General features: G+C 38.9%; 1 protein-coding gene across 3 annotated transcripts in view; it reads left to right on the forward strand.

Annotated features, from left to right (window-relative positions):
• The window catches only part of LOC148076031 (membrane-associated phosphatidylinositol transfer protein 3-like), a 102,833-nt gene extending 80,580 nt beyond the window's left edge, over positions 1-22,253 (forward strand). For 2 of the 3 annotated variants that reach the window (XM_087795255.1, XM_087795257.1), the window contains exons 9-20: positions 2,957-3,114; positions 3,270-3,440; positions 7,643-7,828; positions 12,467-12,615; positions 15,723-15,839; positions 17,364-17,480; positions 17,547-17,695; positions 17,854-18,003; positions 18,078-18,261; positions 19,883-20,011; positions 20,089-20,469; positions 21,473-22,253. In XM_087795255.1, coding sequence (XP_087651381.1) covers positions 2,957-3,114; positions 3,270-3,440; positions 7,643-7,828; positions 12,467-12,615; positions 15,723-15,839; positions 17,364-17,480; positions 17,547-17,695; positions 17,854-18,003; positions 18,078-18,261; positions 19,883-20,011; positions 20,089-20,406 — 1,828 coding nt within the window. In that variant the 3' untranslated portion in view covers positions 20,407-20,469; positions 21,473-22,253. The remainder of the gene's footprint in view (positions 1-2,956; positions 3,115-3,269; positions 3,441-7,642; positions 7,829-12,466; positions 12,616-15,722; positions 15,840-17,363; positions 17,481-17,546; positions 17,696-17,853; positions 18,004-18,077; positions 18,262-19,882; positions 20,012-20,088; positions 20,470-21,472) is intronic. The other variant, XM_087795256.1, reaches the window with a different exon arrangement.
• The last annotated feature ends 3,267 nt before the right edge of the window (positions 22,254-25,520 follow it).

Consider the following 25,520-nt stretch of genomic DNA (forward strand, 5'->3'; position numbering starts at 1 on the left):
CTTTATCAATATTTGCAGCTCGACTGCCCAGCTGCCTCCCCACCTCTGTAGGTCTATAAATAGCCTGTTTGTGTCTGAGCCAGCCAGTGTGTCTCGAAGAGTCGCCCTGCAGGGGAATTTATTTGGCTAAAGGGTTTATGTTGTTATGTAGCCGAGCTCCGATGCAGCATCGCCGCTGAGACACGACAGGCTCACATCAATCCACTGTCTCTCTTCGTTGTCTTCATTAGGATGCGCCGCACACCTTTCATTTGTAACACTGATGTGTGAGGGAACTGACCTCTGAGCCTTTGTTTCCTCTCGGTACCACTGGTCCATCTCTGTCACAAAGACCGCTCATTAAAGGTCCCTTTTTCTCACACATTAGCCCTCCGGTTTGACTCATGCCTTCCCGCTTTTCTCTCAATAGCACACGTTTTTGTCTCCACTCACCTCCCTGTGGCTCACATTTGGGAATTTTCTGTGAGATGATGAGCGAAGAGAGAACCTGGAGAGTCCCACAAAGTAGTAGAGATCTTAGTTTAACAGCAGAAAAACTGAAGCCAACATTCTTAAGACTGGCTCGATACTATGAGATGACAGTCTCTGTCCTGTCATGCATTTTCTGCATTGTCTACAAGTTTCCCTAGTTCAATTTTCACATGTAATTGATTCAGTTACAAAACAATATAGACACAAGACACTTGGACTTTTGACCCCGTTAACTATCACTCTCTGCTGTATACATGGTAGCTGCCACTTATTTATAGACACATTGGTCTCTTTCTCTGTGTCCTAATATATACGTATATATATATATATATATATATATATATATATATATATATATCTTAGCTCTGTTGTTACTGATTCTCAATCATGGATCCAAACATTTCACTGACATGTAGACCACAGTCAGGAGAATAGCATAATTGCTGCAACAAACAGATTTTTGGAATCGATTCATCCTGAATTCTGAAGTAAAGATGTAGCAGGCTCTCTGGGAGTGGGAGGCGGAAATCAATTTCCTGGATCTGATTGTTTGATGCCTCTAGCCGTTTCACATGAACAGTGTTGTTTGTTTCAACGCAACATGACAACAAATTTCCCACTCAGGGTCTAAAATGTGGCGTGTTTACGTCACGTTCTGAAGCAATCATCTCTGAGTGGTTCCAAATCATAACCACCTGCAACCAAGCGGCTAGAGTTTACTTCATGTTTTGCATCGTGGGTCTGAGAGGACCAGAATTTAATTTATGCTGTATGTCATGATACATGTATATTTGACAAATAATAACTAGATTTTCTTCCAATTCCGATAAGCTTAAGCGTTAGGACCACCTGCTTACTATGATGACAAGTTCCTTTTGCAAGCAAAGCCTTTTAGATTCTTTGGAGTTCGTATTCTTCAGTGTATAAATTGATCTATCTTTAATTAACATGTCCGGTCTGGTTCTTCACACATAATAAACTACAAAAGCACCCATTGAACTCTGCTAAACGCCTAGTTTACACCCATAATTTCTTTGACTCAACGTTATTGCACAATATTTACTTTTTTTAATTAATGACATTTTAACCATAAAAGTGTCATGAATGCCCATTAGTTCAAATGCAGAGAACCACCTTTGGCAGAGATAAAACAAATAATTGTTAGCTAATATAAATTTTCATTTCACTTTCTCTTCTATGGTGTTTAATAGATGGGATTGGCATCTCATTGAACCAAATTGAGTCACTCAGACAAGAGTAATTAATTCATTAATACTACCGACTCCTTCAAGAAACATCTTAATTATCCAAGTGGTTTCCCTCTCATATGAGAGGCTTTTTTGATTCCAAATGAGCATGGGTTAGGAGTCAGTATATATCCTGCTAGGGGCAGGAACAGAGAACAATAGAGAGGAGTGTGAAAAGAATGTATGGACTGAAACTCATCAGTGTGCTGAGGCCTGGTGAGAGTCGTTAATACCAGGAGAGGGTCGTTGACCCTCACTGTCCAGCAAGGTGTGACCATCACATGATCCCTGTTGGAGACTTTTATAGGGAGAGAGCTCAGAACTCCATTGTAAGCAGCTGAAAGGTTATTCCTCAAGTCATCACCTCTGTTGAGAGAATGTGTTTCCAGTCTAGAAAAGAAAGTTATATGGGTAACCTGGGTTAGTGTGAACAAAGAACAAGTTAATACTTAAGGGATCATAACCATAACACCAGCACATCTGATCAAATAACCTCAAGTTTGAGGCATGTGTATAGACTGCATAAAAGCTGTGTATACTCAGTCATGGAAGCTTAAAACCCTAAAAGTTTAAACAAGCCAAAATGTTTCTGCGTCAGATTGTCTGAAATAAAAGAATAAAGTGCATGATCATGTGGGGACTCATGAGAGTTCAGCCATTTATTTCCACACACATTTTTTATCACCCTACATTTATATGATTAATTTGAAATACCATGGATCAGTGAGCTATTGGCGGAAACAAAATTTCATTAATAACATTTGCATCCTGGTTCAATAAACTCGTTCTACTGGTCTTCTGCCCAGAGCATGAATACTTTTTTTCATTTTTATGTAATGTCTCTTTTTTATTTTATTCATCTCAATTTATGAATTGACATGTGTTTCATTATTTGTATTCTGCACTGTCATCCCCATAAAAATAAAGTCATTTGTTATATTAACTGTGACACCTATTAATTGTGCCTATTCACTGAATCAATGGCTAAAAACCAACCACACATGCATTCACAGTTAGATTACTCACCCAATTTTATTTTTATTTTATTTTTTCTCTAGGGCCCCAAAGTCTTAATCTTGACCTACATGTAACTTGTCTTTGTACTGTGTCAATGGTTTACCTGTAATGTATAATGTCTTGTGATTTATGTACTGTTTTGTATCACCTAACTAAGGACAACGGATGAAAATTAGCTATTGTGCTAACTCTGACATAATCCTCATACATGTTGCCCACAGTCTGATGAAGGAGGGTGTGGAGGTGCGTGGAGGCAGCAGCACAAGTTTGGTGTTGAATCCGGGTCGATTTGACTTTGAGGTGTCAGACTGCTTCCTGTTGGGATGCCCACTTGGTTTGGTGCTCGCCATGAGACGGACCGTTCTGCCAGCTGTCCAGGGTGAGTCCCAACCAGTGACTGAGCGAGGCTCATGGTTTGTGAGGCACTGACTCCTTTAGAGTCAGATTGTCAAATGAATAAATGTAAGCTTATTCGTTTGATTTGTGGTTATTTCATAGCATTAGCTGAACTCATCCTGTCAATGTCGTCCTCAGTGAGCCATCTCCATCCAGCCTGCTCACAGATCTTCAACCTATTCTTCCCGTCCGACCCTTCGGCCTCCAGACTAGAACCGCTGCTGCAACCTCTCTTCCACAAGCTGCCTCCGTTTGCCGTGCCGCGATATCAGCGCTACCCACTAGGAGATGGACGCTCTCTGCTTATAGGTAACCAACAAGTTTGTATGTCTAGAAACAGCCAGATTAATATGTTGTATTGTAATAGCTCAATTCTAGTTAGTTTGGAAGTGTCACCTTTCAGGATTGTGCTGTAACCCTGAATGTTACAAGAAGTACCAGATAGTGTCACACATTCAGGCATATTTAAGCCCCATAAGGTCTCTAAAAGAAAAAACAGGAATTATTCTTCATTTTCTCAGGCAAAACGTCCTTCAGGAGACAGACGTGTGAGATAGTATTCTGAATCCTGTGGTGATGCCTATGGGGAAATCTGCTGTTATGACTCAGTTGTTAACAGGCCGCTGATTTATTTGAAGCATGTTTTTAGAAGACAGATATCACCTGCTCCCCCTGGTCCTGTTAACCACTAGAGGAGGACACGCTATGAGAGACAAACCACTGAAATGTTTTTGATTCTTTTTCATAACACAATGTTGAATACCATAACAATTATTGTCTAGACTAGACTATCTTCTGATACACATCTTTGGAACAGATCTAACAAACAAAAAGTATGAAAACAAATTACCTAATCCTTATCTGATATACTGTATATTTGTTCAATTGTTTTAAAAATGTGTTTCCTGCTTAAAAAATACATACAATTAATAAAATTTAAAAAGGTCAAAACAACAAAGTGACAAACTCAGCAGTCCACAGATAAAATAAGGCAAAGCTTGAATAAAAGCACAAATAAAAATGTCTTGAGATGTTTCTTGAAGGAGTCAGTAGACTCCATCAAACGCAGAGGGAGAGGAAGATCATTCCAAAAGTGTCATGTTCCGAGAGTGCAGAAGACCCAGTTGGAAGGAAAGTTAAAAAACAGTTTTTAATAAATCCAAAATGGTCCGTTATAGGAAAAGACAACAAAAACAGGATGCGCATAAAACCTGACACTTAGGAGAAACAGCCTGGACGTATTTCTGTCCTCTGGTCTGAAAGTGAGTGATGGATTCTGATGGTTTTAGGTAGAAACGTAGTTGTAGTTTGAGAATAACAAAGCCTCTGTTCTCTGTCTAGAGAAGGTGTTTGAATTTTCTATTTAACTAAAAAAACGAAGATACAAGTGTTATAGGACTGCAAAGTAGAGAGCAATGGGGTTTTTAGTTTGTGTCGTCTCGACCGTAGTCATATCCTGTCTATCTTTGTGCCAATCAGTGTCGTCTCTGGTGCCGCTGATAGTTGTGGGTCATGATTTTTTTGATGGTTTCTTTGTGTGTGTTCGTGTTGAGTGACTAGAAAGTGTTTTTGTTGTCCTGGTGCAAAGGACAGGTTAACAGTTATGTAAATAGTGTTCTGTTCATCATTAATAATTTGTTTTATCCTGTATGATGTATTTCCTAGTATAATAAAATGTGTTTACACCTTCTATCTGAACCAGGAGCAAAATAAACACTTACAGTAATGATTATTCATCATTTAATGTCAAAGTGTTTATTTTTACATTATATTAATATGTTTTAAGATTAAACCATTTTTTATACTGTTTCTTTCATGGTATAGGCAGATAAATGTACTGACACAAAGAGCCACAACAAGAACATTTTTCACCAGCTTCTACTGTGGTCCATGTAAACTAAAATCTGAACAATACATTTCAAAATGTTGCTTTGTATCCACATCATGGTATGAAGTTCTTTGCCGAACCTCTGGTGATCTGATAATTGAATCATGCTCAGCCAATCGCAAATCAGAGCGCTGAACCCCTTTCAGCGGCTTTAGTGCCACTAAAGATGATGGAGTGTGAACACTGAGGCAGAAAGTCGAAGTTGCAGCAACAGCAAAATTTAATTAGCTGTTTGCATTTCTTTTCCATTGATCTAGCCTGCATGCTGTCAAATTATATGTTCAATTAGGGAGCGCAACTGTAGAGAAAACACACATATTGTTTCTTCACTGTAACTTAATAATCAGCTGATATTATGGCAACAATGCAATAAGACCTGAGTTTTAATAAATACTTTCATAGAGGGGAGAAGCCGTGGTCATTGATCTGAGATTCAAATATACGGCAGATATGACTGTTGGCAGACTGTCATTGTTATTGATGAAATTGATTATTGTGATGTCTTTAGAAACTCATTTTAACGTTGGCGGGCCGTGCATTTCACACATAGGCCTTCAGTGGCGCAAGTTTGAATGAATCCACCTCTCAATAACTACTTTAAGGTTATTTATACAACACAGGGATCTAACCGTGTACAGAAAGCTCTAACATGACCGTACGACATGACCTAACATTACCGCAGTGCCCAACTTGCACAAGCAAGAGGAAAGCTATGAAATTAAGAGAAAAGTCTATGAGGAATAATTTAATACATATTTATGAAAAATAAATAAATAATTGGAATTCAATTAAAAAAAAAAATTAAAAAAAATTCAATAACAACAACAACATAAGCCGCACACTTACTTGATGCTGAATACACCAGTACTGACCTGGAGGGCCTAGGTAACATCATGGTCAAATCTCACACACGTCAATATTTTATCTTATCCATGTTTATTTAAATGGATAAATATTTCTTCCTTCCCTCATGACAAAGACATCTCAAGGACTCACTTCACAGCTGTCCTCACTTCATCCTCGTGAATCATCTTTCTGTCTCTTTTCTGGTCGTAAAATGGTGGCACGTCTTCATTTTTTATATTTTTCTCACCTATTAAGAATTCAGGCAGAGGTTTTTTTAACTCGAGCATTCAGGATCCTGTCATAGCCAGTGACCTTTCTTCTTAGCCGTTTTCTTGTCTTTTGTGGACTTCCGCATTTGTAAAACCAGGCAAATTATTGATGAGTCTGATTTTTGTGTGCACTGTCAAATATTCATCATTCGGCTAAGATTTGCCACTGAAGAATGGTGGCAGCTGATGGATCCTGCTGAAAAGGCTAATCCTCTAATAAATGTCTTCATTATATTCGCTATAAACCAGATTAGGGCAGAGAGAGAAATCCCTCTCGGATTCTACCTCACATCTGAGAGTCTGAATCTGTATTCTGCTGCTGAAGTCAGGATATTATTATGACAACTCCAGCAGGAAGCGTTGAGGGTTAATCTGCTAGTAACAGGGTGCATTGTGTGTAATAAATGGTTCTATTTTCGCTGAGTGAAAAAGGAAATGCAAATATAAAGCCTGTCAAATTGATCAACAAATATATAGAATACAGAAGGAGCAGTTTTAAATGAGTGTGTAGTGTTCCCCAAACCTGAAACATCTTTATTTAACATGATGATATTGTTGTTATTTCAATGATGCTCTTTTCTGGTTCTTGGTCTAGACGACGCGCACCTTAACAGCAGTGGGTCAGATGAAGTACTGAGAGACTTTTTCAATTTACCAGGAAGATAAAACCAGATGCTGACACAAGAGCCTTTATTTACATCATTGCAGTCACACTATTAATTAACATTAAAGGATGACTTATGTGAAAACCCAACTCACTTGACTTACATGTTTCAAATGTTGAAGTCTTCCTCACCAAGATGCAGTAAGATGTTTTGAAGTTATTACTATATAAATTTCTCCCATGTCTGAAATCATAGCGAACGAGAGGTTATAGGAGTGCATTAAGAGAGTCCATTATGATGTAATAATAGGCCTCACTCCTCCTCCAGTCAGCTGTAATCATGTCCGCTTTGTTTATACAACAGGTCCCTTGGAGGTGGAGTTTCAGGTGGCAGTGCCATTAAACTTGCTTGCAAAATCTTGGACACCGTTAAAGTTTTGCTGTTTTCTTAAAAAAAAACACAACAATCTGTTTCTGTTTTGATGAATGCTGATGATCACGTAATAACTTAATAACTCACCGACATGTGTCGAGTGGAAAAGGGTAACTTCAGGTTTTAAGCGTTTCCCGAGTTGCTGATCATATTAAGCATTAAAGTGCCAAAAGACTGAACACAAAGAAGGCAGTATAGAATGAAATAAAAGGAGAAAAAAGGTCAGGTTGGTGTTAAAATCAGTTCCTCTGTCCTGAAATGTTTTTTAGTCCCTAAAAGTCAATTGGATTGAACACTGCCCTGAGAATAAGTCCTTGTTTTGATACTGAGCACTATACATTTTTCTGATAACACATTGCAAATCGATGCTCAGCATAAGTCTTTTATTAGGCAACATAACAGCCCTGATTCAACAATTGACGCCTGTACAATCACCTCACTTTCCTCCGCTATTTCTCTTTTTCTCCACAGCCGAGAGCATCCAGGGCCATCCAAGTGTGTTTCTCGATGGTGAGCAAACTCCTGGGGCTTTTAACTTCTCTGAGATCAACCCTGAGGAAGCGACACAAGACAGGCGACGGCGGGCGAGCGTGACCAGCGTGGAGAGTGAAATGTCGATCTGGTCGATCGGTCAGCTTGGAAACACCGTTGCTAACAGTGAGTGGGAGGAAGTTAAATTCATAGCTCAGTTTTTTCACTGATGAGTGCACTTGGACTTGGCAAATATTGGGGTGATCATTTCTAAAAGTACACTCAATCCTGTTATATTAAGCCACAATTTTACGTAATTACTGAATTAGCGGAGAATGTGTAGTGAGTCACAGCCACAGTGATAAAAAAGGTCTGTCGACACCTGCTGCTCTAATACTGTGAATGTACCACCTTGTCGCAATGACTATATAATATATTTTTGTTAGAGTGAACATTTTGTCTATTCGAGGATTGAGACTCAATGGACAGTCTGTTGGTATCTCATGGCCATCGTGTAGTAATTCAGTTTTGTTACTTGTCATCTTTTTGATAAGGGACAAAATGAGACTCTCACATTGTAAAATGTATTCTAATGATAGATTTAAAAAATGCAGGCAAAATCTTACAAAAAATACATACATGCTTACACATTTATTAACACTTCTGCATGAGTGACAACTTAAATTCGAGCTATCAAACTAATAATAATAATATTGTAAAAATAAAGACCATCTATTTACTTTCAGACAAATTACATTTAAATAAATGTTTTAATTAGCTTGAATTTAAGTGTGTGTTTGTAAAAATGATTTCACTAAAACATTTATTATTTGATTATAAAGGATATTCTTAACTTGTTGTATTTTTATTTTTATTGTTGATTAAGTGGTTCAGATTTTTTATATTTTTGTTGTATCCCTTTTTTCCAATCACGATGGAGTTTGTTTGGGAAAAAGTTGGATTACATAAAAAACAGAAGGAGTTTGTTTTAGTCAGTAAATATGTTGTGTTTTTAATAATGTAGGTTAATTAACATGTTGATCAAACATTAAGTAACTGGTAGCCTGCTGTTCTGAAATAATATTACACAAACCCAACACAAAATGCAAAACAGAAATAAGACTTTCTTAATACTAAACTTAGCGACTCAAAGCTGTCAAGCATGTTCTCTACACCTACCATCCCACCCATTACCTCATCCAACGCAAACTCCAAAAGTAAAATCTCAGGTTATGTTGTCAACATTTGCCAAATCTACACCAGGATTTATGGTGTTTCTTAAAACTTTCATTAGCTATGGAAACATACAATTAATTCAGGATGTTCTTTTTTGATCATGGAAAATGTTTTTCTATCGAGTAGTATTCTAAATGAATCAATGAAAATTAGACATTAGAAGCAATATGCTTTCTTTTTCTGTGGCTTTCAGCATCACAGGATATGTAGTCAAATTCCTTGCACTTTGTCTCCTAAGGATCCAGTTGTCTTGAAAAGCTTTTCAACATAAGTGCATCTTGTTTGCAGTTCTTTTACATGATGCACCATGATGCATTACAATGTGCTTTAGATTCTGCTCATTGGGCGGATAGCTCTGTTCTTGACTGAACTATCATCCCAGTAAGCCATCTTCTGGGGAGAAGGTATATCTGTATCCCTTGTAATGACTACCTGGTAGTGGGACCTTTTTCTTTTCAAGCAGTCGCATTAAGCTATGGCTTTATGAAAAGCAAGTAAGTAAGTAATTAAGTCAGTAAAGGTTATTTGTAAAGCACCTTTCTAGACCAGGGTCACAAATCGCTTAAACAATCAAAAACAATACACAGTTCAAATATATACTTTAAAAGGCCAAGACAAATAAGACAAACACAGGAGTCCCAGAAAAACAGGGAAAAGCCTGCACAAATAAGAATGTCTTAAGACGTTTCTTGAAGGAGTCAGTAGATTTCTCTCCTCTGGTCCGGAAGCGTGTGCACGGAACCATCAGTAGTTTCTGATGTAGAGGGAGCCTGCCCACGAATAGCTCTGAAAGTAATAACCAGAATTTTAAAATTGATACTGAAATAAACTTGCAGCCAGTGAAGAGTTTTAAGAAATGGGGAAATGGGAGTTATTCTATTAGAGCGGGTCAGAATTCTTGCTGCAGAGTTTTGTAAAAACTAGAGGCGAGACAGCTCCTTGTTGACACGAAAATAAACTGTTACAATAGTCTAAATGAGAAGACACAAACGCATGGATTACAAGCTTCGGAGCGTGTGCTCACATACTAAAATGTGATTTTTTGTTGGTGGTCCACGAAATGTAAGCTGAAGAGATAAAGGCAACCAGTTAAAGGTTTAGTTCACCAAAATTTTAAACTTAACTAATTTTCTACTTACCCTTATGTCGACTAAGGTTTGGAATTTCAGAGTAATCTGTTCCTTTTTAGAGTTATATGCAAAAAGTGTACATCCATTTTAATAAGCAACATTATCCCAGTGGACGAAGTTCCTCCGAAAACATATACCTCCATACTACTCGTCTGTAATGTCCATCTTGATTACATTGAAGCCTTGATGAAAAGAATTGTTCCGTACAAAATTAAACAACTTTATATTTTACGCTTGTTTGTGGCAGAGGTTTAAAGAATAACGGCGATATAATGTGCAAGTACTCCGAAAGTTCATTGCAGGCGCTTCCAGAGCGCACACAGTCTACTGTCTACACTTCAAGATATTTATCCAATGTACTTCAAAAACTTTAAAATTCTGGTTCTTACTTTCAGAGTTATTCATGGTCAGGCTCCTCCTTACATCACTGATCTGATCCAGCCTTACACCCCAGCTCGGGCTCTGAGGTCTGTGGATCAGAATCTACTGATGGTTCCAGCCTAACAGTTCAGGACCAGAGGAGAGAAATCCTTCCAATCTGTTGCTCCTAAGCTTTGGAACGATCTTCCTCTCTCTTTGCGCTTGATGGAGTCTACTGAATCCTTATAGAAACATCTGAAGACATTTTTATTTTTTGCAGGCTTTTCCTTGATTTTCTGGAACTCCTGTGTTTGTCTCGGTGTTATCTTGACCTTTAAAGTACATATTTTATTGAGTATTGTTTTGATTGTTTAAGTGCTTTGTGACCCTGGTCTGGAAAAGCGTTATATAAATAAAAATTATTTACTTACTTACTTACGGTTTATATCGCTTTTTATTATTTTATTTCTTCTTCTTATTATTGATTCTGGACCATTGTTCCCAGGGCCTCTTCTGACAATGTCACTAAGGAATTTTCAGAATATGGACAGTATGCTAAAGACTCTTATTCTGGATATTCATAACTCAATTATATCAAAACCTCTTCACAATAAAACCAATTTGACATTATTTAAAAAGAAAGTGTATGTTTACACTGTAAATTCTTTTGTTCCAACGTATCTACCTACACCTAAGGCTTCTATTCCAGTGGCCCCCAAAGAACATTGTTAACACCATCAAATAAAGTAAAGCGTCCAAACTGCAATTAATAAAAAAACATTATTGGATGAAGGAACAGGCTGAGGTGCTCCTCTCCAATGCCGCTGGTCCATACAGCATTGCTCGGCCTGTCAGGTATATAAACATTGTACACAAAAAACAGTTCAATGTTCAGGCAGTCCAAATCTTTTTTTAAATTAATTGCAGTCTGGACGCTTTACTTTATTTGACTTACTTTGTTGGATGGTGTTAACAACCAGGTAGGTTTAGGTAGATACATTGGAACTGCAGCAACATGTTTCCAAACAGGAGCCGAGAGAAAAGGAGTTCATAAGGAGTCAGGAAAGGAGAATTATATTACTGAAAATATGCCAAGACTGGTTGTCGATGTAAACTCAGGTGCTTCAAAAGCTGTGCTCTGTTGACAATATTCTTAGTTGCATTTTTCGGCCGGTGGCATCGAGCTGCTCAGCCGAGAAAGCTTGGAAAGATTGAATGAAGGAGCAGGCTGAGGTGCTCCTCTCCAATGCCGCTGGTCCATACAGCAGTGCTCGGCCTGACAGGTATATACAAAATGTACACAAAGAACAGTTCAATCTTCAGGCATTCCAAATGCTGTATCCAGACATAAGCCTTCAACACTGCAGTTAGGTTCATTAGTGGCAAATGGTAGCTGAGGTAGCTGAGGCAATGTGTGAAGAGCCAGAAGTACTGGATGATGATGCAGAGGTACCAATGAAAGGCGAGCAGAAAACCAGCTGAGATAAGCATGCAGACGCAGGGAGACACTGTGGCAGAACATGTGGAAAGGGGCAGAAGTAAGATATGTTTACTGGCAGGTCAGACGGTAGTGAACAGTGAAAGACTTGCATGGATAGAACCAATCTGGTGAGGATGTAGGAGCTTTATATGCCAGATTGATAAGAGATGAGATGTAGCTGTGCTGACAGCTGCTGGAGTTGGGCTGATGAGGTGGGCGTGGCTGATAGGTGCAATGAAGCAAAGGCAGGGAGATTGGAAAATACTGACGGCAGGATGGAAATGGGGAGCATGCAGCTGTGACAGCCAGTGCCTGGTCAGGAGACGGGATCAACTGGTGATGTTCTCCTGGATGTGAGCTCCTTAAGAAAGAGGTGGCAATAGCGCACCTCCCTCCCTCTGTCAATGGGAAGCACAAACACACAAAACAGAAAGGAAGCAACAAAATAAAACTGATCATAATCAAAAACCCATTTGTTCATTAATATGAAACATATTTTCATATTTTACATACCTTTGCTTGTTCCTTTACTGAGTGTGTTGATAATGATGATGATGATAAGAGTGATGATTGTGGCAATAATGTGAATTACTTTCATATCTGATTTTTGTGTACTAGTTTCCAGCAGGTGGTGGGGGTCCAAGAGGCTTGACTACGCTCTCTACTGCCCTGATGTGCTGACCACGTTCCCGACAGTTGCTCTGCCGCACCTTTTCCACGCCTCCTACTGGGAGTCGACAGATGTGGCAGCATTTGTTCTCCGGCAGGTAGGCTGAAACTCAAGGCGATACAACAACAACACACATTATGATAGCATTATTCTTAAAGGTTGATTTTAAGTTAGGGAGTTTGATATACACAAATACTTCAACCACAACTAGCTAATCAGCTTCTCTTGGATGACAAATTTTAGGAAAGATATCTTCCAGTTTTACCAAATATGAGCTTTTCCTAAAAATATCAACCTAAATCCAAGCTTGACTTTAATCCTCTACATAAACACCTTCCTCAGTCCTTAACCTGTGTTTTCTGGCTTCAATTTAAGTGCTTAAAAAGAAAACAGGCATTTCTGTCGCCCATTTAGAACAGAGAACAAACATTTACAATTCTGTTTGCTAAGAGTTTTAAGTAAAGATAATAATGTGTCACTTGTAGGTCATAAATCCTACAGACAAAGTTGTAAACAAACCTCAGGAAGGTCCCTGTCGAGACATTTGCATACGTATCCTTATAAATAAAAAGTGAAGGTGAGTTTGAACTGCCTCTGGCATTATTTGCATACTTTGTTCTCAAATAACATTTCGTCATTACGTCCACTTTTATCTTAATACAGTAAATCACCGATATGGAAAATGACAGGAGTGAAGTTAGTACTTCAGTTCTTGTCCCTCGTTTACTTGTCTTGATGAAATCATTCATTTGATATAATTATTTTAAACTTTAATGTGCATTATTTGATCAGAGGAAATGTATGTACGAGCTCACTTTTTTAATGCTCTTTGGAAAATGAATGCAGCGTCCTGATGCCGTTAAGTCTTTATGACAGTATGGATGATGTCAGTTACATAAATGGATCACCACCTGAGTGAAGAACAGTTATGAAGTGGTTGGTGCAGTCTCACAGCACTGAGAAACCATCAATAATACATGGCATTATATGAAAAGCTATCCAAGCTAGCCACTGTTGCCTCAGGGTAGATGAAACGACATCAGAATGCAACAAAGTTAGTTTTCCCATCCAACTTGTCCGGATTATCTTCCCTACCTTCTTTCTCTTCCTTACCACATCCATTACATTTATTGGTTGACCTCTACCTTTCCCTGGTGTTACCATCTTTGACCTTTTTTGTCATCAAATCTGTGTTCAAACCGTCTATCCTCTATTCATCCAAATTTCTTTACTCTGATTTACCTCATCTTTTCCAGTCACTCCCAAAGAAACCACTGTAACTCTACTAACTCTGACTTTAGTCTTTGTGTCAGAACTACTGTCTCTTAACATACGTTATGGCAGCTCTCACTCCTGTCCTATACAACTTCTCTTTCACTCTTGCAGCTACTCACGATACATGTCTTCTCTATCTGTTCTACCTTGTCTCACTATTTTTGATACTCCGGATGATTGTCTCCAAATACCTGGTTTGAGTCTTCTCCTTCCCCCATTCACTCTTTGCTCCTACTGATCTTGAGAAAAGGGAAGGCTTTTTCTCGACATCCTACTTCAATCTCTTCCTTACTTCAAATCACTATATCTTCAGCAAACATCATCCTCAATGAAGGCAGCTCTACATTTTGTTAGTTATCATGATTGCGCAAACAAGATAGAGTCTGGTGTCATCCTTGAATAAACTTCAGAAAAACATTTTGTATAATATTAATACTGTGCACATTACTGTGCCATAATGAAATTCACATGTGAATATATTGACAAGTCCTCAACATCAGTCCATCTTTATTAATGATGAATGGAGTGAATAATAACACATAAGCAGTCTTTTGAAAATATGCACAAACTCTCAGGAAGTCAGGATGCAATGGTGACTCATGCTTGAAAAGCCTCCAGTGATATCAGACCTCTTTTATAGTTCGGCCTTGATGATGTATCATTGGCAGGAAGTGAGACTGTGCACGACGCACGGAGCCAAACAAAGAAAAGGTCACAAGAGACATTTGGTGGAGTTAACGGACATCGAGGCTTTAAGGATTCACCTCACACACCACCGTTGAGCAACTGGCCAGCAGGTGTCATCACAATTATATTGAGCATGTTAGACACCGTGACAGCAATTCCATGGCAAATATGCAATCCTGCACTTTTGGATGCTATTATTGACAAAAGTAAAGGGCAGGACTGGCAGCTGCAAAAGTCAGATCAAAAATCATTGAGTGGGTTAAGTTCTGCAAAAGGGCTTGACTTTGTGCAATTGGAATTCTGCCGTGATGACTCTAACCAGAGAAATGTTTGAGTGACTTTTTTAAAAATTATAATTTAAAATTCATTTTCAAGAAGTATGAAAGCATACTAAAAGTGAGTTACATGAAGCATTGCAAGATTAAAATACTTATCTTTCCTGCACTTTCTTACCTCTGTCATGCACTAGCCTACTCTGACTTTTTAACAGAAGCTGCTAATTGATTATTATCTATTTCAAGAACTATGTTTGTATTTATCTGTCCAGTTGATCTGTCCAGGTTAGCTTGTATGTTTGGATTTAAAATGCTGAAGTGTTGAACTTCTGGATAAAATCCAAATCACTGTAATTAATTTTAAATACTTGCGTTTGTCTCATTCCCTCCAGCTGAACATGTTAAAGGGTAACTTATGTTAAAATCCAACTTTCCTTACTCACTCACATGTTTCAAATGTTGAGTCTTCCTCTCCAAGATGCAGTAACTCTCTCATCATGAAGATGTTTTGGCGTTATTACTTAAAAGTTCTCCCCCCCGTTTGCAATCTCTGCGAATGAGAGGTTACGTGATAATGGATTCACTCCTCCAGCCGGGCTGTAATCACATCCCGCTTTGTTTATACAAACAACCAACACCATACCAACACATCAACACAGAATTACACATTAGTTGCCCTTGAAGCAGACTTGAATCTCAAACTGTAGTTTGAATCAAAAATTGTATTTAAAAATGGGCGACTCTGAGGCGCAACCGTGTGATTCTGGTCGTTGTTTAGATGCTCTCCAGCACTATATAAAACAATTTAAGTGCATAGCCTGGAACTATTCTATTAGATGGCGTTTGACTGTTCTAGTTAGGCTAAACCTTCAAGGAGTTTTGGTCATTTGAAGTGTCAATATTTTCAGCCGTCAATAGAGGCTTAAACCAGATCGATGCTAATTAGTCTTGGTTTTTTCCTTCTCAGCTCATGCGTTGCGACTATGTGAAGACACAGGAAGCTGACAATCTGGACTCTGCTCCATTCTCTCCCTCCAGCCCGAGAGAAAAATGGCTCAGAAGAAGGACACACGTTAAACTGCGGGTATGAAAGTTTTGACTTACTTTACAAGTAACTTTACAGCACATTAACTCCTAAGAGTGTGAATGTTCATGTCCCTCTAAAGCACAATCTTGACGTCTAAACATCCTCACCTTCACTTTGAGAAACTTAAGCTGGCAGACTACATCAGTTATTTGATTCTGCTGAGACCTTCAGTGCTGAAAAGTCCAGTCACAAACCAGTGAAAGCCTCTTTCATCCTAAAGACAACAATTTAGCGTTCGTGCTCCTGCTAAAAATAGGCTCTTACAAACAGAGCGCCATAGAAACATTTTCCTATTTCTTTTCCACATTATTCACCTGTCCTTGGCTTAGTTTAACATTTCTGATGCGATGCCCTAATGAAAGTATCCACCATTTGGAACATTATGCAAAGGGTTTATAGGGCTGATTCAATGTGAGGTCCGGCAGCCAATCTGGTCTTTTCTGCCTGGTGATAAGTTTTTGTCATCTGAAGGGTGAGACAGTATATATGACGGTTAAGTTTTCCCCTCTTGGATCTTATCAGCTCACCTGAAGGCCTTGTTTCACATTTATTAATGCAAAATGGGATGTAATATGTTCATTTGTGGTCTTTGTCTTGGTTTTAGTTTTTATCTGATCGTCGGTGTCCGGGTGTTTTTTTCGAATAATCTTTCTAAAACATTAATCATTTTTTAAGAAACAGATGTTTATTTTTCATTTTCCATTTGTATCCAGAAATGTTTTCTATGGAAATAAATGTAGTTTTGAGTGATTTGTTTCTGAATTGTTTGGCTTCTACAGCTTCAACTCATGCAGTACGCTGCAAAAGCAAAAACAAACAACTATCAACATTTTACTTTTTGTGTTCAACGAAAACTCTCTTCTGTAGAGACAGTATAATTCTTCTGACATCCTACTCATGACGCAGCCTTACTTTGGCCCATTTTAATTTGATATGGAGGCCACAGACAGTATAAATCTTGAATCATAGAACTGATTTATGAAGTGACATCAGCGCCTTGGCTTAAGTATTGACTTCTCCAGTTTTATACAGTATGCCTGATCAAGAGTAATCTTTGGTATCTTGAAGATCAAACATGCAAAAAAAGCTGTTAGAAAGCGATACAAACGTTTACTACGAAACTCACATTTGATCAGAAAGCCATAAAAACAATATAAACGATGATATTTATTTTATATACAGATGTATATTTTATTGATCATATTTCGTAAACCTGCACCTCTAGCCTGTTTTCTGGTAAATATGTCATAGTATTAAAGAGATTACCCATAATATGCTATTTAAATGCAACGCTACCATAAAGCGCAGGTTTAAGGATTAGGGTTTATCTGACGGCTTAGCTCTGAGGTTGTACGGAATGGTGTCGTGTCGAAGAGCCAGAAACAATGAAGCGCGGAGGAAAGTTCTTCATCTTTTCCAAAGTCTTAGAGTGCTTTGAGTTTAGGTGAGATGTTGAATTACTCCTGGTCATCTATGGTTTTTAATCTCTTTCACTTCGTCTTACGTCTTGTTTCGCTACAGAATGTAACGTCCAACCACAGGGTGAATGACGTCATCGCCACAGAGGATGGCCCGCAGACCCTAGTGGGTCGATTCATGTATGGACCGCTGGACATGGTCACTTTGACTGGAGAGAAGGTAATTCTCATCGGTCCTCATCCAAAGGTTTAAACTAATTACCCAAACTGATCTTTTCTTCTGTAGGTCGACATCCTACTCATGACGCAGCCTCAGTCCGGCCGATGGGTTCATTTCGACACAGAGGTCACAAACAGCAGCGGCAGAGTCACGTACATCATCCCTAAGAGCAAGAAGCTCAGCCTTGGAGTGTATCCCATTAAAATGGTGGTGAAGTAAGCATTTGACCCAGAGAGAAAATCACATGCTGCTCTCTGGAATTCTATATGAAGACTGTATAAAAACCGACCTTGAAAAGAACCGTGTGAGGCAACGTCTGGAGCTCATGCTGCTTTGTGTTTTTTTTTCCCCTTTTTACTCCTTTTATCCGCAGGGGGGATCAAACAAGTGCAGAAGCCTACCTGACTGTGTTGCCACGGGGCATGGAGTGTGTGGTCTTCAGCATTGACGGCTCCTTTGCTGCCAGTGTGTCAATCATGGGTAGTGATCCGAAAGTTCGCCCTGGAGCTGTGGACGTGGTCAGGTCAGACTCACTCTCCAGCTGGTCAAACTTAAGTCTGAATTTAAAATTCTGAGCACCTCTTTGGTTTCCTTCAGACACTGGCAAGACCTTGGCTACCTGATTATCTACATCACAGGACGTCCTGATATGCAGAAGCAGCGTGTGGTGTCCTGGCTGTCGCAGCATAATTTCCCTCACGGGATGATCTTCTTCTCTGAAGGATTAGTTCATGATCCACTGCGACAGAAGACCATTTTTCTGAGGAACCTCATACAAGAGGCAAGTCTTCATCATACGCCTTCTAGCATGCTTAATGCTGCAGCACAGAGAGCATCTTGTATACATAGCATAAAGGAAGAGAAACCACCTTCAACCTGTTGTGTTCACATATGTTAAACACTAGAACCTCCGCCTGGGCGATAATGAGGATACCAGAGAGGAATATTCACACTAGTGTTTAATCATAGAAACACAGATTTAACAGTCCGGAACCAAACCAACGAACAGAATGTTATAATTCCAGTGTTTTTCTGTTGTTAAAACTGATTCTTGGGTAAAAGTTTAGTTTTATCTCACATCAAAAGTCACTAATTGCTAGATTCTACTAGCAATGTTTGATTTTATTGTTCACTGTGCTGATCAACAGGCTCAAAGTGATAGTTCACCCAAAATTCAAACTTCACTCATTTTATACTCACCCTCATGTAAACTAGGGTTTTGATTATATTCAGGGTAATCTGTTCCTTATTAGAGTTATATGCAATGAAGCAAATGATGCTCAGTGGTCTTCATTTTAATTTTCCTCTAAAATTAGACACACTAAAAACATCCAAATACCTCATTGGTGCTCGTCTGTTACGTCCCTCTAGTAATTAAGTAAGAAAACGGTATTTGTAAAGCGCCTTTCTAGACCAGGGTCACAAAGCGATTTAACAAACAAAAACAATATACAGCTAAAAGACAAACACAGGCGTCCCATTAGATTAGAAAAAAGCCTGGACAAATAAGAATGTCTTAAGATGTTTCTTGAAGGAGTAAGTAGACTCCATCAAGCGCAGAGGGAGAGGAAGATCGTTCCAAAGCTTAGGAGCAACAGCCTGGAAGGACTTTTCTCTTCTGATCCGGAAGCATGTGCACGGAACAATCAGCGGATTCTGATCCACAGACCTCAGAGCCCGTGCTGGGGTGTAAGGCTTGATCAGATCACTGATGTAAGGAGGAGCTTGACCATGAATAGCTCTGAAAGTAAGAACCAGAATTTAAAAATTGATCCTGAAAGAAACTGGCAGCCAATGAAGAGTTTTAAGGGTAGAGTTTTGTATTAACTGCAGGCGAGAAAGCTCCTTCTTGTTTAGACACGAAAATAAAATGTTACAATAGTCTAAACGAGAAGACACAGACGTATGGTTTACAAGCTCCTGATCGTGTTGTGACATCACTTTCCTAAGTTTAGAAAGTTTTCTCAGTTGAAGGAAACAGTTTCTGGTTCTCAAAAAACTAAAAAAAGTTTATTTTTGAATATAAATTCTAGCAGAAGTTTCAAGAACAAAAAGCGATACAGACAGGAAGTACTAGACTGTATGAGCTCTAAACAGCCACCAAATCCAGTATTAAACAGGCAAGGAAACACGTACAAGGAATATAAAAATAGGACAGAAAATATGGAGTTCAGTCAAGGGGCAGAAAGGCTAAATTCCTGAATCAAAGAGAACACAAAATAAGAGACGCAGAAACAAAGCCAAATACCAACACCAGGAGACATTATGGGCTGATGGTAGAAATAGCACAGGTGAGATTGAAACAACTCCTTGGTGGAGGTGTGTGCTCTTTCATCAATAAGCGTTTGTCTGGCAGGGATTCATACTTTGACCTCTTAGATGTCTGACTTGTGTCGCTGCAGTGTCACATCAAGATCAACTCTTCCTACGGCTCCATGAAAGACATCTCTGTTTACAACATGCTTGGCCTCAGTCCCAAACAGATCTACATCGTGGGGCGACCTTCCAAGAAGCACCAGACCCAGTGTCAGGTACTTAAAGAATCATTTTCTTTGACACTTTGTTGAGTTACTATTTTGTTCCTTTATCTTTTGAATGCTGCATGCAGTTCCTGAGTGAGGGCTACGCTGCACACCTATCTACCCTGCAGTTTGGCCACAGAGCCAGACCCAAGAAGTCCTCGTCTGTCCGTATGGTTCTCAGGAAAGGCTCGTTTGGTTTGTCGGCAAAGTCAGACTTCTTGTGTAAGCGGACCCACCTACGCAGGACCATGTCTGTTCAGCAGCCAGACCCACCCTGCACAACCAACCCCAAACCAGAGCGAGCCCAGAGCCAGCCGGAGTCAGACAAGGACCATGGTGGAGGCAGTGGCGGGCAAGGTGTGTGGGGGAGGGCAGCAATGCACAGAGGAGACACCACCCCATGACGGCCAACAAGGCGGTTGGATTGTGATGGAACAGAGGAGCAGAACGATGAGGTCTTTGCCCTGGTGAGATTGAAATGTTGCCCCCTTAATAATTATAGGTTTTGGGGGAACATCCAAACTGAAAAAACATGTTACTACATTTAGCATAACCAGGTAAAAGTGTTTCCAAATGTCACTTTAAATATAGAATTGTCTTCATATTTGAAGACAATTCAAATAATGTTTTAATGATGATTGAATTGATGCTTCTGGTGTCTTTGGACACAGCACAGATGTTTAACTCTCTAACTTACTGTTACTTTAAAGCATGTGTCTCACGAAATATACCAATGGTGGCCATTTAATGATCCAATCTACGTTCAATTGTACCTTGCCTTTAAGTAACAAACATTTTACTTTTGTTTCACGGAAGACTACCGACAAATCTAGTCAGTCCAAATTCATCTTCAAATGCTGCTAGCAGAAAAGTGGCACATGAGGTCTTTGTAGAATGACTTTTAAGAATCGGACATGAACATGCGATCTCTTAAGGCTCTGAGAGTAATGCAACCTTTTACCTCTTCTACTTCACTCTGTTTTTGCTGGAGCTTTTAAAATCCTGAGGATACACAAAGGTTGACACAAATTCAGATTGATTTTCCTGAGGGTTGTCGAGCTGCAGCAAAGTCAATAAATATCCATCTCGATTAGATTATGCTCTGTAGTGTAGCTGAACTGTAGTCTTTTGAAGTGTTATTACTTTTATAAATAAACCCATCTCTTAGTCTATGGCGTGAAGGAGAAAACGTGCTCAATAAGCTGAGGCTAAAAATGAAATATCTTAAATCTCATATTTCTTATCCTTAGATGTTGTCAGGGACATAGACATGTTTGACTATGTTAGCATTTTGACTTAAGAACACAATTAATATGTCAATGTATTAACCAGAAGCTGCTGTCAGGTGTAAATATGTTAAAAAAAAGATTCAGCACTGGAGTCTCACGCTTATACAGTTATGGCCTCCATTTTTAAAACAAGACCTATTGACCACCACATATGTTGATGTCTGCTTTCTCTCCTTCATAGAGTCAACTCTAAACTGCTGTTGTGTCTCCAGGACTATAAGAGCCTCCTGAACATGAGCTCTTCATCCTCTCCACCTGTTACTGCTTGTTTACGATCCACCTGCTGAATCACGTCCTCACGTCTCTGTACCTGAACTGTGAAGCGGATGTTCTTGTGGATGTAAATATATCTTCACAGGGGAACTGGGCCAAGACCTTTTCAGGACCTGCTGCACGACAGATTACAGACACGTCGACCCGCTCCTTGTAAATAGTCGACATAAATCTCTCCCTGAGCCTGTGGACGTGAAGCCCAGTGTCGCCTCAGTCTGGATCCATTGATCGATCTTCTGTTATGAATGATATACTCTGTCATTTAACTGATGTGGATTTTCAAATGGCTTCTCTCCTGACAGGCGCCTCAGTCCGAGTGACTGCCAGCTGAAGCCTCTATTGTCGTGTTTGCACTACTAAAGTAAAAAGCACTGTTTTTAAATGCCATTGTCCTGTCCATGTATTTAAGTTTGCAGGACTGAACATGTTTACAGACAGAATACCAGTTCTTAGTGTACATTTGTATCGGCAGAGTAGTAGCTTGCAGGATGTTGTGTAGTAGAATCCCTCTGGGTCGTGCTCGCTTGAAACAAAAGATTTGTGACCTCCCGTTTTGTGACCTTGAGTCTTACTGTGGCCGTGCTGAAACTCTGTGCAAGTTCAACTTATTTTTGTAAGAGTAAATATTGTAAATAGAAATATTTTCAGCGTACGTTTTTGGAGAGTTATGTTGTAGATTGATTTCTGCCTTAAATATATAAATATATATATATTTAAAATATATATATATATATATCTTGTGTGTGGTATTAGAACTAATTATAATAATTTGACAAAAGCCAGTGTTTTGTTTTTTTTGTCCTTCCTGCCATGACACCAGAGTTCAGTTTTAAGGTATGACATTTTATTTCCTTAAAGCACACTGCTGACAATGTAATTTATTTCAGATTTCTTTAAGTGATTGGTGTAATTTCAAACATTTGTGACTCAGAAGGTCTCTCTAGAGGACAGGTGTGAAACTGAAGGGCCACATGCCAAATCTGGCTCTCCAAGTCATTTTATTTCACCTGCTGGATTGTTGGTTTCAAATTTAGTAGATAAAGTTACTGTTGAGATTTTGATCTATAAAGATTCCAGTAAAAAGTTTACGATTAGAGACTTCTAATAAGAGTAAATCTTACGTTTGATGAAGTAGAACAAACTGAAATGACCAAGATAGTTAAAATATTTTGGCCTTTTGTATGACTGAGTTTGAAACCCCTGCTCTGGAGTCTATGAGTGTAATGTGACAACCAAACAAAAACACAAACACAAATCTTATTGTGTAAGTATAGAGAGCACAACAAATATTCCAGAACATTGCAGTTACATTGTTCAGTCATTAAGGGGAGCCAGAAACTATAATCAATCTTACATTTTGCTTCTAATAGCTACAACAAGTCTAGTTTTTGTTCATTTAATTTTTCACAGTTGCTGAAAAAAGAAACATTTTCCAACTTTAACATTATTTCTTTTTAAATATTAATGTTACTTTTTAGGCCACCCTTGCTGATTTTCAGCTAGTCACACCAGGAAATTCTGCCATTACAACTTCAGCATGTTCATGTATGGAAACTCACAACTTCCTGATACTGCGCTGTTCTTTAATGTTGAGAAAACATGGACAACCCCAACAAAAAAATAAAAATAAGCAAATATTATCTTGTCACATTCAATGTAAAAGCTGTTAATGTTTGTTATTTTCCCCTAAAATATATAGCTGTACTTTTCTGCCCTAATATTATGTTGTATCATAAACATTTTTGACACTGTTCATGTCATTTGGAAGAAAAATGAAATTTGGATTATGTTGCAATGTTCTCAAAGTGGAAACATGACAGTTGGCGTTCTTGTATGTGTAATTACTGTGAATGAGTTGTGGCCTCCCCAGTCGACACAGAAGTGGAGGTGTTTGGTTTCAAACTAATCTCGCAGTGTAGATCGCGAGGGAAATATCTTTAACCCTCGTCTCTCTTCCTCCCTCCCAGTGCAAGTGATCCAGTAATTAGCAGTCTGATTGCCGGGACTCTACGACTCCCTGTTGTGACGTCCCTTAATTGCAGTTTGCTGAATGAAATTACTAGGTAATGGTATAATATTGTATCTACATTTTAAAAGAAATGAGCTAGAATTCGAATCTTACTGTCCAGGTGAGTCATGTTTATAAATGCTGTTTAATTTAATTAGAATGTTGAATGAGGTTAAGCAGGAACATTTTAATATTTCATTATTAATTATTATATTATTATTAATTATTCCAGCTTCATAGGCCAAAAAAGTTTCAATTGTTTTCCTCTTCAAATGATCCTATTTGTGGTGTCGTTACTCTTTTTAACATGGAGAAAGCTTCACATTTGTATGAAACGTGTGCCTAGTTTGATTATCAAGCTCTTTGTTTTAGCACCTGTTTTAACGTTAAAATGTCAGACTATATGAAAGAGACTTCACCTTTTGATTCCAGGGGGAAATTATGACATGCGGCGGCGAGGAAGTGTCAGGAGCGGAGGATGAGCAAATGAAATCTTCGAATTGTAGAAGTCTTCAAGGATCAGTAGGAGATAAAATGTCAGAGAAGGTAAAAGTGTTCAGAAATTTAAAGGGAATCTTTTTTTTGGGAGCTAATTATTTCTGTGTGCATGTGCATGTCCTCCCTAAACTTGTGTGGGTTTACTCCAGTTTCTTCCCAAAGCTCTAAAACATACTGAGGTTGACAGAGTTTTCTAAATTGTAGGTAGGTGTGTGTGTGTGTGTGAATGTTTTTATGACTCTGTGTGTCCTGCAATGAACTGGTGAACTGTTATCGGTAAACCCTGTGTATCACCCTAGGCAGCTGGGATGGTTTCCATCTTCCCCCGTCCAAAAAGTGGAATAAGTGGTTGACAATGAATGAATTTTCAAAACAAATCACACCACCATAGGAACACCTCAAATTACTGGCATGATCTAAAACCTTATTTTCCTATTATTTGATTTTAACAAGAAATATTTCCATAAAATGCTAAATAACGTGAGCTGCTTTGTAAAAGTGATTTTCAGAGGTGAGGTGAACAGTTTGTTGCTAACTTATGCTACATGAAGCTTTGCGTCAAGTGAACTAGAAAAAATTCTGAAGCAAGATAAAAAAAAAACAAAAAAACATTTTGCTGCCACATTAAACCAGTGAACAAAACATCGCGATGCATTTAGTCCCTTCCTGGAACATGAAAAAAATAATGGAGGAATTCATGTGAGAGAGCAGTTTAACAAAATGTCTTGGGGGGGTAGAGTGGTTCAGATGACGCAGCCAGAAATCAGCGTCAATGCTGGATTAAAAGTGACAGGCTGGCTACCCAATAAATTAAATACCGGTCAAGGTCAAGACAACAAATAGACAAACACAGGAGTCTCAGAAAATCAAGGAAAAGCCTGCACGAAAAAAATGTCTTGAGATGTTTCTTGAAGGAGTCAGTAAACTCCAACAAGCGCAGAGAGAGGAAGATCGTTCCAAAGCTTAGGAGCAACAGCCTGGAAGGATCTCTCTCTTTTGGTCCTGAACCCTGTGCGCAGAACCATCAGCAGATTCGGATCCACAGACCTCAGAGCCCGAGCTGGGGTGTAAGGCTGGATCAGTTCAGTGATGTAAGGAGGAGCCTGACCATGAATAGCTCTGAAAGTAAGCCAGCGAAGAGATTTAAGGATCTGAGAAATGTGAGTTCTTCTACTAGAGCAGGTCAGAATTCTCGCTGCAGAGTTCTGTATTAACTGCAGGCGAGACAGACTCCACACAACAGATCCGCTGATTTAGACGTCATGTGATTGGCAGATACACTGAAGCTGCGCCCAGAAAGGAATGACGAGAACCACTGTAACACAGACCCAGACAGTCCAACTTCATCCCTCAGTCTTCTCAGTAGGATCCTTTGATCAACTGTGTCAAAGGCTGAGGACTGCACACAACACAGAGACAACAATGAATGGTCGAGTCACTGTAATCTATC

This window comes from Callionymus lyra, chromosome 7 (genome assembly GCF_982586985.1).
Source record: "Callionymus lyra chromosome 7, fCalLyr1.hap1.1, whole genome shotgun sequence".
NCBI lineage: Eukaryota > Metazoa > Chordata > Actinopteri > Syngnathiformes > Callionymidae > Callionymus > Callionymus lyra.